The 12,766-nt window shown below is 42.1% G+C and overlaps 1 protein-coding gene across 6 annotated transcripts; it reads left to right on the forward strand.

Moving 5' to 3' along the window:
- The first annotated feature begins 2,077 nt into the window (after positions 1-2,077).
- On the forward strand, positions 2,078-9,583 carry COQ3 (coenzyme Q3, methyltransferase). 6 transcript variants are annotated; one of them, XM_053972935.1, is made up of 7 exons: positions 2,078-2,162; positions 3,041-3,164; positions 3,536-3,688; positions 3,845-3,944; positions 5,504-5,746; positions 6,963-7,122; positions 8,528-9,583. In XM_053972935.1, exons 1-7 carry the CDS (start codon positions 2,078-2,080, stop codon positions 8,743-8,745), a joined length of 1,083 nt encoding a protein of 360 aa, XP_053828910.1. In that variant the 3' UTR covers positions 8,746-9,583. The 6 variants fall into 6 exon arrangements, with proteins under 6 accessions (XP_053828910.1, XP_053828913.1, XP_053828914.1 ...); XM_053972938.1 differs by having other exon boundaries at positions 2,093-2,162; positions 3,067-3,164; XM_053972939.1 differs by having other exon boundaries at positions 2,096-2,162; positions 3,071-3,164.
- The last annotated feature ends 3,183 nt before the right edge of the window (positions 9,584-12,766 follow it).

Genomic DNA, 12,766 nt, shown 5'->3' on the forward strand with positions numbered 1-12,766 from the left:
CACATACATTAAACTTCTTTGGGCTTTGGAAATTCCCCTTAGGAATGTCTTTCACCAGAAAAGGCTAGACTAACAACCACTCTCTTAATTCCATACATCTGAAGTTATCCTAAAATGTGCAAATACGTACAAAAATGGGAACGTATTGTTTTATAATGAATGCTACAAAAACATTTCAATGCACTACAGGAAAGCAATATACAGGATTTTGAATGTCATGCAGCAACTGACATTTGGAGACATTTCCCTTGAAAACTTTTTAAATAAATGAGGGATGGTGCAGAATCAAATGAATAATGATTTTCATGCAAATTGTTCTGAAGGTGAATACAAGCAAGCCAGTGTCTGCATGTGCCCCAAGGTGCTCGCTACACCCTGTAAGAACAAGAATTAGCTGTGGCCATGGATAGGCCAAAAAAGAGTAGTTGAGTAAATACTCTGACTTGAAAGATCGAGCAACTACATGTGTTTTGAAATATGGCACAATAACAAAAACTCTGTTCTGTATCTGAGGCTCTGTCTCATGGAATACCTACTTCTAGTTTCAAACAAGCTTGTCCTGTTAAGTAGAATACATGGCCAGTGTGCATGTATTTACTTGCTTGTAAGCAATTCTAAAATCACAAATATAAAGGCAATGGTAACGTAAGGTTTGGCTCTCTTGCTCAGATTTTGCATTTGTTTTGCGAAATGAACGACAAGTAATAAAACTGAATAATATGTGGATGCATGCTTTGAAGGAAGGCTTAGTTTTGTCTCTTAAGGAGACTATCCATAAAGGATTTGTTGAAGCTTTGTTTTTTTTCAGTAGCTCTGAGGTGTTCTTAATGACTCGTAACTCCAGTGCACCATGAGCTTTGTTGGATAGAAAGCAGGTGAGTAGAAAAGTGAGGCAGGTACATACTAAGCAGGTTTGCCATATGTTTAATTGCTGTCCAGGCAAGCTTTTTTGAGCTCTTTCAGCAGTCCTTATTTAGCTTTGAAAAGAAAATAATCCAGACTTTAACTACTACATGAATTATACTGTATTTACAGGAGACCTGTAATAGAAACAGGCAGATTTCAAGCAGTGAGGCTTGTAGAACCAAGCAAGGTCAGTTCAGAAAGCAGGCTGGCACTAGAGGGAAGTCAAGCCAGGACTGGTTATACTACTCAAAATGTCCTGCAGCCTGGAGGATGCTCCTGCCCTTGGCGTTGTGCAGGCCGTGCCTCCTGCCTGCGGATGCCAGCACCTGCACAGCCAGGCAGGGAACACGGCCTTTGATCATCTGCCTGGCAGGCACGGGAGCGCTGCCAGCTCTGCTTTCACGGCTTACCTTTGCCTTGCTCTGCACTGCTGCCTTCCAGACAGCTTTGGTTTTCACTGTGCGTTCTTGTTGGACCTGCAGCTCAATAAAGTGTCAGAAAACTAATATTTAAAAAACCTGGCTTAATTCTTTTCCATTTGTGTGTATCAGCCCTGAACTGCCAGGGCCGCTCACCTCAGTTCGGGGCCTCTGGGCAGCAGTGCCTGCGAGGGGGCAGGGAAAGCAGAAACCCTTCTCGTTCGTGGGCCACAGCCTGGGCTTCATCTGCAAACCGCGACACGGCACCGCTCCGAGATGCAGCAGCACGCCAGCCTGGACGGTTCCCATGAGGAGGCTGCCCATGCCCAGCCGTGCCGGGGCGCAGAGGTTCTGCTCCAGGCCGCAGCGCCGGCTGGTGGGATCGCTTCCCTCTGAGCCTGCCCCAACGCGAGCACTCTTGTACTTGCACCGTGCCCTGCAAGCCCGGTGCGTTTCTTGGTAATGAAGGGGACTGAAAGCTGTGGGCTCGTCGCTGTGTCATCCGAACGAGCCTCTGCTTGCGGGTCTTTTCGTGTTCCAAGACAAGGGAATGACGGGGCACGCATTTAAGCAGAGTTGCTCCAGATGCACCTCTGGCGACAAGTGCCACCGTAGCGGCTGGCATTCGCACCGGCCCCAGCACCGGGCGGAACCTTCCCGGCGCCCGCCCGGCGAGGCAGCCGGCACCGCCGGCCGCGGACCGGGGCGGGGCGAGAGCGGCGGCAGCGGCGGCGGCGGCGGCGGCGGCGGCCATGTGGGGCGGCGGGGCGGCCCGAGCGCTCACCCGCGCCCTGCGGCGCCGGCGGGCGGCGGCCGCGCTGCCGGGGGCTGCGGGCGGTGAGCGGGCGCTGGGCGGGCGCGGGAGGGCCCTGGCGCGGCAGGGGCGGCGTAACGGGGCTTCGCTTCGCCGGCTCCCTCACAGCCGGGACCCGCAAACCTCCGGCCGGCGGCGGCCCCGGGCGTGCGTCTGGCCGCTGCCGGCCGCGTCCCACGGCACTCCCGGCCCACTCAGCCAGCCCGTCGGGAAGGTGTTGTGCCCCTGCCGCCTCCTTTGCAGTCCGGAGGTGTCTAGATCGCTCCATCGCTCACTGCGGCCTAAAATCGTCTTCAGGGGGTGGTTTACTGTGGGTACAGTGAGGCATTGCTGTGATTCGGGGGCTGTAGGTGACCAGGCGGCAACTGGATGTGAGCGAGTGTTCGCCGTGCTGGGGAGAGCCCTGCTTCGGCTAAGCAGGAGTGGAGAACAATTGCAGGATATTGTCCCTGGCCTGTCTGTGCGCCGTCCGTGAGGGTTTTTGGCTTAGGTTTCCTCACTGGTTTGTACCATGCAAACTGAGTATGCAGCTGTGTATGTCTCATTCCAACACATAATAAACCCAGCACTGCTGAGTGTGTGTGTGTGCACAGCTTACAGTCAGGGTAGACATTTTGGGAAAATTCACACTAACTGAAACATTTCAGTTGCATAAAAAGCTCTTTTCCATTCATTGGAAATTATGTACAAATTATTGTACATAATTTGAGGAGTACAGGGGTGGTGAACTAGCATACATTCTTTTATTTAATCCCCAACTCTGTAAGTACAATAGTGAGCAAATGTGCAAAGATTTGCATGGTTAGTATTCTGCTAGAGCAGCACTCTTACAACTAGGTGTTTTGTCTCTGACTCCTTGTAAAGCTGATGTTTTCCATTTGGATGTCTTTTATTTATGCAGATTACCATGCTGATCTGTCTTTTCAGACAGGTCTGAGAGATATCCTTCAGGACTACAACAGGAAAAGACAAATGAAATCCAGTAGTACCTTGCCTATCTCTCTGACTGAAATGAAAAGCAACATGTAAGTATTGTATCTAAAATAACCCTGTGTGATGAGGGCTACCCTTTTCTGTAACAATTTAATTTGACTTTGTGACTTCGTGACAGTGTCACCTGGAGTTGTTTTTATATCTCACATGTTTGAATATTTGATGTGGCCTGTTCTTGTTTTACTAATTGCCAACTTAAAAATTACAGGCATGCAGCCATCTATTTGGGAAGATATGTTACCCATACAGTGTATAATATCTGTATGCTACTAAATGAGTGTAACTTGAATCTCTATAGAAAGATGAGTTTTTGCATTTTCTGATGCAGTATTTGTTTTTCCCATATTTCAGCTGACATGAAATATTAGTACTGGTTTAATGATGTTCAGCTTTCATTATTTAGGTTCACTGTGAAGAGACCTTTGAGCACTTCACACTCATCAGTAGACTCAAAGGAAATGAAAAAATTCCAGCTCCTTGCGCATAAGTGGTGGGATGAAGAAGGAGAATATGCAGCCCTTCATTCTATGAATGATATTAGAGTGCCATTTATTAGGTATGGTTTTGAAGACAGATTTTTTTTTATATATACTATTTCCGTATGACCTCAGAAAATACTGTAAAAAAAGCCAATTACTGGTACTTAAGGTAACTACAGCATCTGTTGAAGCACCTCGTGGGTTCGACCTTAATCACATCCCTTTTCTTTCAGAGATACTCTCTTGAGCATGAGTAGTAATTATCATCTGGGAAATCCACTTTCTGGAATCAAGATTCTTGACGTGGGCTGTGGCGGAGGGCTGCTGAGTGAGGTAAGAAACAGTGAGCTCTGTGTTTTCTTGTTAAAAGCCAGGCAAGGTATTTGAATTGTACAAATTACCCTGCTTAATTTCTAATCCTCCAAGGAGGACTTTTTCTTTTCTATGATATGTTAGTTACTGAGTAGAATGCAGTGCACTCATACAAAAAAGCCCATAGAGTGTTTGGTTAGCATAATGTGGTGGTTTACAGAGAATGAGAGAGTTGGTAATGAGAAATTCTAAAATTCTGAGATTCTAAATCAGGAAAATAAGATTTCAAGCACTGTAAAGTAAAGGAGAGGGAAAGAATGATGAAAAAGTCTTCTTCCTTTATTTTTCTGTTTTTACTTTACAAGTCTAGGCAGGAATACTTGGAATCATGACATTGTCATTACCAAAGAAGCAATTTTTGTTATAAACTTGTTCTTACACATTCATTTGTTTGAACTGCTTATCTTCAGTGTTTTACATGGGGATGGGGATTCTCACCTTTGATTTGATCTCATGGGAAATGCATGGAACAACTTCAAGCACCCAAATCATGCCTCTCCTGTGTCAGTAGAGATTGCTGCTGTGAAGGGGCTGATGTTACAGTGGCTTCCAGAGAATTCTGCACAAACTTGGGACTGAGAAGTTACTGTTTGTGGTGGAATGCTGTCCACACAGGCTCTGAACAGTGCTGTGTCCCATCAATAGACTAGGGATGGTTTGTGAATTTAGAGTTACATATCTGGCTGACTTCCTCTGCGAACTTCATCAGCATCTGAAGTGAGGTGTTACAAAGGGACCTCAATCTCTCCCATGTTTTCTTTCTTGTTTTTTCTCCTCTTTTGAGCCTTGTAGTCTTATGAGAGGGGTCTCTCCAAAAATGCTAGCAAAACTGGTGTGCTGCATCACCTTCTCAGGCTGAACAACTGGTGAATTTCAGGTTGGAATATCATACATGTGGTCATGTTCTACAGCCTGTTTCAGTTTCAGAAGAGGTGATGACTAAGGTGCTAACCTTGGAGTAAGAAGACACTGTAGAAACCTGAGTGACAGCCAAGGCTGATGCTATCCTAGTAAACATCAGTGTTTAGTTCTCAGCAGTGAGAAAGTCCCAGAGATAATCATATATTAAGTAACCATTAAAAAAATATGAGGATTTACCATTACAGGTGGATGTTGAAGAAAGTAATGACAGTAATTAAATACGGCATTGTTTTCCCCCCTTTAATTACTGTGTTGATTTTCCCCCTTTGTTTGTCCTGTATCAGAGAGTAGTAGTGGAAGAAATCTTTATTTGGTGTAACAAAATGAATTTAGAACAAATTATTCTAAAAGATAATTTAGGTGTGTGTGTATAGTCCACTATATAATTTTCTAAGAAAATTAACATCACCTTTCCCAAATCTAAGGGTGTTTTTGCTTTAATAAACATTTAAAATAAAACTGCTGGATCAGAGCTCATTATTTACTGTTGTTTGTCTTGTGATGATGCTTTCTGCATCTTGTATGTACATTGCAAAGTTTCAGAAACCTTTAAGTAAATTGTTTTCATGCAGAGAATAAATTACACTCTTTTTTATTAGCCTTTAGGTAGACTGGGAGCTTCAGTTACTGGAATTGATCCTGTGGAGGACAACATTAGAACAGCAGATCGGCACAAGTCATTTGATCCAGTCCTGGCCAAGAGAATACAGTACAAGTGCAGTTCACTGGAGGAGATTGTGGAAGAGTCTATGGAAACCTTTGATGTAATTGTAGCTTCTGAAGTAGTGGAGCATGTGGCTGACCTTGAAACGTTTATCAAGTGTTGCTCTCAGGTGTTAAAGGTAAGAGAGTTTTTGCTTTCATTATTGGGAATATTTATTCTCTTTTATTATTGTGGCTTTTTAAAAGGAGTGTGAAAACTTATCTGCACACATTTTTCCACTAAGTCAGAAGCATGTTCTAGAAGTGCCTTCCATTCTTCTCCATGATGCAAATACATCTTCCCAAATTCAGTAACCACAATTAGGGGAAATTTATTTCCCGAACTCAGCCTCAGAAAAGTGTTAAGACATTACCCAGCATTGCAGGTTTGCATTGCATCAGGACCATAAGAAATCTGGTGCATCTGAAATCACACAGGTGAGAGGAAATGTGGCGGTGCTGCTGTTGATGGACAGCTGTGGCTCAGACTGCATGGGAACTCTGTAATGATGTTTCTGACACAAGATTTTATTCCAGCACTAGCATCACATCACATGAGATCCTGGATTGCTTTTAAAGGTTCCTAGTTAAGCTTTGGAGATAATCAGGTGGTTATTCATCTTGATACGAGTTCATTTGCAAAGAAGAATGGTAAGCTCAGCACACAAGTGGGAGCTTTTCTTTGATCTCTTTATCTTTCTGGTCATCAGAAGAAATATAAATTATTTCAGTTGAATGCACTACTAATTTTTAGCCTTCTAGGGACAAAGAAATTATCCCTTATTTCTAACAAACAGTCCTTTAAGGACTTAGAATTTCTTTCTGGCTTTGTTTCTTTGCCCATGTAATTATTAAAACAAGCATAGCATGGCATTCAGCAGTCTCAGAAATTAAGGAAGTATTTCACATTTTACTTTGGTTTCAATTAAAAAAGTGGTTTGTGGTTTTATTTTGGTTTTTTGCTTTGTTGGGTTTTTGGTTTTTTGAGTTGTTTTTTTTTTTTTTTTAACAATAGATATTGTATATGCTTTAATACCTTTTATTTATCCATTTCCTGGGCAGAAAATTATTATAACTGACTTTTCTAGGTGTTCTTTGGGCTAGGGAATAGTTTTAGGCCACCCAAGACCTGATTATGTTGATTCTTTGAAGATTCCTGAGACATGCTGTTAGAACATTATATTCTTTCTTGTATTAAAACATTATAAATATCTATCCTGGGATGAAATTACTTCTTACTTTTGCATTGTGTAGACTTTGACATAGACAAATTATTTGTCTTAATGTGATTAAATTTACAGTTTAAAAAAAAACGCAAAAAAATCTTCTAATTGAACATTTTAATATTTTAATTAGCCTGAAGGTTCTTTATTCATTACGACAATCAATAAAACACAATTGTCCTATGTCCTGGGAATTGTGGTTGCAGAAAATATAATGGGGATTGTACCAGAAGGAACACATGAATGGGAGAAATTTGTTCCCCCTGAAGAGCTGGAGCACCTCCTGGAATCAAGTAAGTTTCAGGCCAGATGGTGGGAATGGAGAGAGATATCCAAATGGTTCCTGTAGAAATGGCAAAGGGATAAGTTAGGTGGGGTGAGTGCTAGCAACAATACACAGCTTTTTCTGCTTGAGTTAACAGTCATATATTAAGAGTATAATTCCTGGTTTAAAGACATTGCTGCTTACTGGATTTTGCATTAAATAAATTAAATGGAATCCTAAGAGTGCAGTGATTACTTGAACAAAATCACTGTTGCAGCTGCCCTCTGTTTAAAGCCTAAATAAAAAATTCCAGTGTTTTCCATTGTGCTCTGGTGACAGAATGTATGCTCTGAAGTGGTTCATAAGCTCTAGGTCAGGTTTGAGGAAATAACTCTGTTGGCACTCTGGGGCTGCACTGCTGCCACTGCATTGTTTGTCGCCCTTCCTTTGGGAGGAGGCGTTTTTATTTTTGGTTTGCTGCTCCATGTTCTCTATTCATATTGTGTTACTAAAAGATTTCTTCCAAAATGTGAAGATGAAACCTACCACAAATTCATTAGTCAGTTCTTGAGAAACTCTGTGTTACTGATTTTAATTATTTCTAATTAAATCACCCTGGTTTGATTGCTTTTAAAATAGACAAAGCACTGAGCTGGAAAGAGTTCTGCCCATTGCCCTCCTTCACCACAAATGTTTTAAAACCTCTCACCAAATATTTCACTTTGCTCTAGTTCACTGCAAAGAAGCTGAAGTATGAGTGGAGCTATTCTTTTGGCAAGGTCTTTTCCTGGCACTTTGCAGTGATGCCATAAGGAATATGACCAGTACTGGTTCACATACTGGTGGTTCTTTCAGTTCTTCCTTTGAAAGGAGAAGCAGGTGCACTGGAGTGATTTGTTTTGATAGGGTGTTTATTTTTTGCCTTCCATCCTGTATCCTGCTGGGACACAGCAGATCCGTGCAGTGAACTGAGTGCTGCTCAGCTGGGAGTGATAAATCACTCTTTCTTTGCACCGAGTCCTTGATGGCATTCATGTGCCTTTTTCTTTCATTCTTCCATTCCTAAAGGGAATCTGAAAAATCCTTGCAAAGATGTGCTCAGATTTTGATTTTGGAGCATGTGATGTCAACCTGAAGCATGTCTCCACCTCCAGTCAGCCAGGTGAGGAGATGTGAGGCCGGGGTTTTCAGCAGAGCCCTGTAGCTGCTGGTGGTGCGTGGCCTGGCACAGAGCTGTTGCAGCCACTGCCAGGAGCAGGACCTGCTGTCACCAGCGGTGCCAGTGGCACTGCATGTAGGGCTGTCTGACAAAGGCCAGCTTCCTCCCCAGCCCAGAGGAAGAAGCATGTTTCAGACTTGCTGTTCTAAAGAGCTTGATGTTGCAGTGACTTACAAGAACATCCGTTGCTTCATATGGCTTCTTTCTTTCCTAGATGGCTTTTCCGTCAAGAGCGTGAATGGGATGTTGTATAATCCGCTCTCAGGCTCCTGGAGCTGGATGGAGAGCACGAGCCTGAACTACGCAGTGCACGCAGTCAGGTCTGGGGCTCCGGCACAGTCACACGCCACAGACGCCCTGCCAGAGACAGACGTTCAACAGCGCTCGGCCACAGCTGCCACAGCTGGCACTGTCCCAGACGGCACTGTCTGACGTGGGTGGTGATGGACTCATTTTCAGAACAGAAAATGAGCTTTTACTCAGATGGACACAATAAAACCTTTGTCAACAACAAGCTTCCTGTTTGCATCAATAATACACGTGCTATTTTTGGCCAAATACTTAGGACGGTCTCAAAAAACTCAAGTGCCCACTATCTCAGGAATCTTTTAAGATTGAAATGAGCAAAGCTTTTAAAGAATAAGTATTTTCATGAGAAAGTGGTTTCAAATTGTTGGACAGGGAAATGCAAATTATTCTGTTGGTAGCTTGGAGGGAGCTATTGTCTGGTAGTGTTTTTAGTCCTGGGACTCAGATCTCTATAGAATAATGGCTTAGGTGTAGAGTCAGTTAAAAACCACAATGCTGTACAATAAATAAAATGCCTTAAGTATTTAAGATACTCAACTCTGTAAAAATATATGAAACACTTAAGATCTGCAAAGACTTTTTTCTGTAATACACCTTTCTCCCTGAGCAGGGGAAACAAAATAGCAAACCTTTACTGTTGAATCTTGCTGTTTCTGCAACTGAAATGGAAGAAGAGTCTCTGAGACCAGAGCACCTCAGCTGTCAATGCCTCTTCACCATCAAGATACTTGTATATGTGCCTATTTTTCAACTTTCTCCCTCTGCCCAAATAAAGGGAAGCTGCAGGTAAAATTTTACTAAGCAACCAGAGTTCTGTGGTAGAAGAATAACAGATTAGCAGTCTGTCCTATAACTGAGGTGCCATACCTATTTATTCTTAATGTTCTAGAGCCCAGGTAAGGAAAAGTCATTTACAATGAAACAGAAGTTTCTAAATAAAGTATCATGTGTGTGTCTATGACTGCATCTCCTTCCTTTCTCCTTTTTCTTTCAGCTTGTACACAGCTGGAAAGGTGCCTTGTTTTTGTTTGCAGGGATGAAAATGAAACTTTATTTCCCCCCCTCTTATTTTTTTCCCTGTTTTAGTTGCTTGTGCATTTCTCCTACTGTGGAGGTGTGGTGGGCTAAATTAGTTTCTTACACATTTGCATTCTTCCTGCTTTGCTGTATCTGCATGTTGCCTTCAGATCAAAGTTTCATGATGGATTTGATGATGCTTAGAAGAATACAGTTAATTTATAATGGAAATAATAGTTATTAATAGCTAATTAAGAAGTATCTGGTGTAATTGCTCCCATGACAGTAAGTTCTGCTCTGTGGAATATAGCTTGGCTTTGAGAAGAAGATTCATGATCATGTTAAGACTTTAGTGATGGAGAAGTCACTACACCAGTAAAGAAATTATTCCAAAGGTTCATCAGTTGAGGTGGTTTAACCTTGGAACCTCACCAGTGATGTCCTAACATCCTCCTTTTTACACTTAAGTACCTCTATCAGCTGCAGTTTTGAGTTGTCACCCCTTAATTTTCTTTTAGATAAGTGGTCTGAGATTATCTCTACAGCTATTACCACTACACGTGCGTTTCTGAGTTCACATAAAATTCTGTGGTAAACATTCCTGGGGCATGGCAATGGAACTGCCTGCAACAATTCATTAATGGTTTCACTAATGCTGTCCACAGGAGGAATATACATCATTCCCTGTCGGCCTTTCTTCTGCAAAGGCATCTCTGCTCCATTGGTCATGCATGCAGTGTGGTGCACAGCATTCAGGAGAGGAGCGATGCTGGAAGAAAATGTGGAGTCAAAAGAGATCACCAGTAGTCTTTGCTCCTGTGTTCAGGCATGTTAAACCATGTGGCTCCAGTGAGTTTCCCTAACCAAATTACCAACATCAATCTAAGTTACTACAACTGTATGACTCTTGTTTCAAATTTTGCCAGCAGCTCTGAAAAGCACTGAGACCTGGACAGATTCCTGAGGTAGCTGACAAGAAACATCCCCCAAGAGGCAGGCCCCCCTCCACTGATTTGTTTTGAGACTTGTCAAGTGAAATAAAAAATAATGTTATAAAACTGGCATAGAAAGAGCTGATTGTTTTATTTAGGAGCCCTAAGTCCAGATGTTTGTGTGACTAGCTGTTATCCTGGCTTTCTCATCCTTTCCATTTTTCCTCACTTCATAGATTCACAGAATATTCTGAGTTGAGAGGGACACACATGGATTAAGTCAACTCTAAAGTGAATTACTTGTTACAAAACCTTGTAGTTTTTCATTAAACTGTGAACTACCTAGGGAAAGGGTGTCTTGCTTTTTTTCACTGTTATTTCTATTGCACATAGGACAAAAAACCTTTGATGCTGCCTGAGTTCTCTGTCCAAGCTCACAAGAGGGATCCTGTACATAGTTAACAATGGCTGGCATTTAAACCACAAGCACATGGACCTGGTTATCCATGGATACCTCAGGTTTTGACAAAAACCTTACCACAAGCATCTAATCTTCTGCTCCTACATGTGTGTTGGAGCCCTGTCAATCCAGGAGAGTTTTGAGAGCAGTGTGGACAAGTGAGCTGGGACTGCTTGAACAACAACTTGTACCTTTAGTATGTCTCCAAATGTCCTGGTATGCTCCATCCCCTGTCCTTACCCTTCAGTTTTCTTCTCCTGGGGATTATCCTAACTACTCTTGGCTATATTTCATCCCTCTGTTTAAAACATTGTTTTAATGCAGGAATGATAGAATGTGGTAGAAATCATTTTAATGAGATAACAAACAGTACAAAAATATCCTACACTTGTGAACTGCTTTTGGTGTTTTATATCCCACCTTTATCATAATTGTGCAACTGGCAGGGTGTAATCAAATTCAATACTGTGCTGTGAATATGTACTATGTACTTGTGCTCCAGAAACCTTTTTCTTAAAATCTGTGCCTAGAAAACCAATGACGTTTTCACACTTCTCTTAGCCCAGCTGCTGCAGAAATTTCATAGATGCTATTGAAATGGAAAGAATTTAAATCAAATAAATTTGCAAATCTTTTCTCTTTCATTTTGCAACTTGTTCATGTTTATGGAGCCATAGCTTCAATGCTTACAGGAACAGTGGTGGTAGGAGGTGAAAAAAGCAATGTTATTGCAGCAGGCATGCACACAGGACTAGGGGTGAGGCAAGAGGTGATTCTTGCCTTGGGACAGGGAAAAAACTGTATTTGGTGCTTGGTCTTTTTCAGTGTCTCTGTTTATTTCTAGTTGTATAGCCTTGACTCTCCCGTTACCAGCCATTTATTCCTGCAACAAAACAAATCAGAGTAAGAAGCTGATTAAAAAAAAAAAAAAAGAACAAACAATGGTATTCTGGGTGGTCTCAGCTATTCAGCTGTGGTTTGGCTTGTTGTGTTGTTTCATCTCTCCCACATTGCTCCACATGATCCCAGTCCCATCTCTTTGCTCAGACTGATTCTTGTCTGAGGTGTAAATATGTTTTTTTTTTGCTTTCTTTCCTATTTTTACTATGTTTCCCTGGGATGCTGCTGGTGGTTGTGCTGTTCAGGGAGCTAAATTTTCCCACTGTGGAGGACTAGAGACATTTGGGAGGTAATGGACAGGGAGAAGATGGGACAGAACACTCCCTTGAGGGGCAGTAGGCTTTTAGGTTGGCTCAGCCTGACTTGTGGAACAGCACATTCACATAATAGTTGAAACATTAATTGTGCTCAAGCCCAACTGGAGTAGTATAAGAGCCTCAGAGGAGATCTGCATTTAATCTCCTTTTTAAATACAAATACAACTTGAAGTTTCCATGGTCCCCTTATGCTATCTTATTGCCTATTGTTCCTTTGTGGTCCAGTGACATTTCATGGCCATTTTTACAGGACTTGACAATTTCTTTTCTCTACATTTCCACTAACACCCTGTGTCAGGTTTCTTGGGGAAGGAAAAAAAGAGAGAGAAAGGAGTGGGAAAGGAATTGTGCAGTGAGTTGAGATAAGAATAATGAATATCTTGTTGGAAGTTTTTCTGAAAATGGCTTCTGTAGTTTTTCACTATGTTGAAATCTCAGCTTTAATTAAAAAGAAAGGCAACAAACAAATAAAGTTATTTCCCATACACTTTTAATAAATGCTTGAAAGGAATAATCCC

The sequence above is a fragment of the Vidua macroura genome, chromosome 3 (assembly GCF_024509145.1).
Source record: "Vidua macroura isolate BioBank_ID:100142 chromosome 3, ASM2450914v1, whole genome shotgun sequence".
NCBI classification, from domain to species: domain Eukaryota; kingdom Metazoa; phylum Chordata; class Aves; order Passeriformes; family Viduidae; genus Vidua; species Vidua macroura.

Bases quoted from the DNA above. Each gene is read 5' to 3' on its own strand.
- COQ3 (XM_053972935.1), top strand. From the start codon at position 2,078: ATGTGGGGCGGCGGGGCGGCCCGAGCGCTCACCCGCGCCCTGCGGCGC. The intron at 3,689-3,844 runs GTATGGTTTTGA...CTTTTCTTTCAG, and splicing joins ATTAGAGTGCCATTTATTAG to AGATACTCTCTTGAGCATGA. The intron at 5,747-6,962 runs GTAAGAGAGTTT...TATTTTAATTAG, and splicing joins GTTGCTCTCAGGTGTTAAAG to CCTGAAGGTTCTTTATTCAT.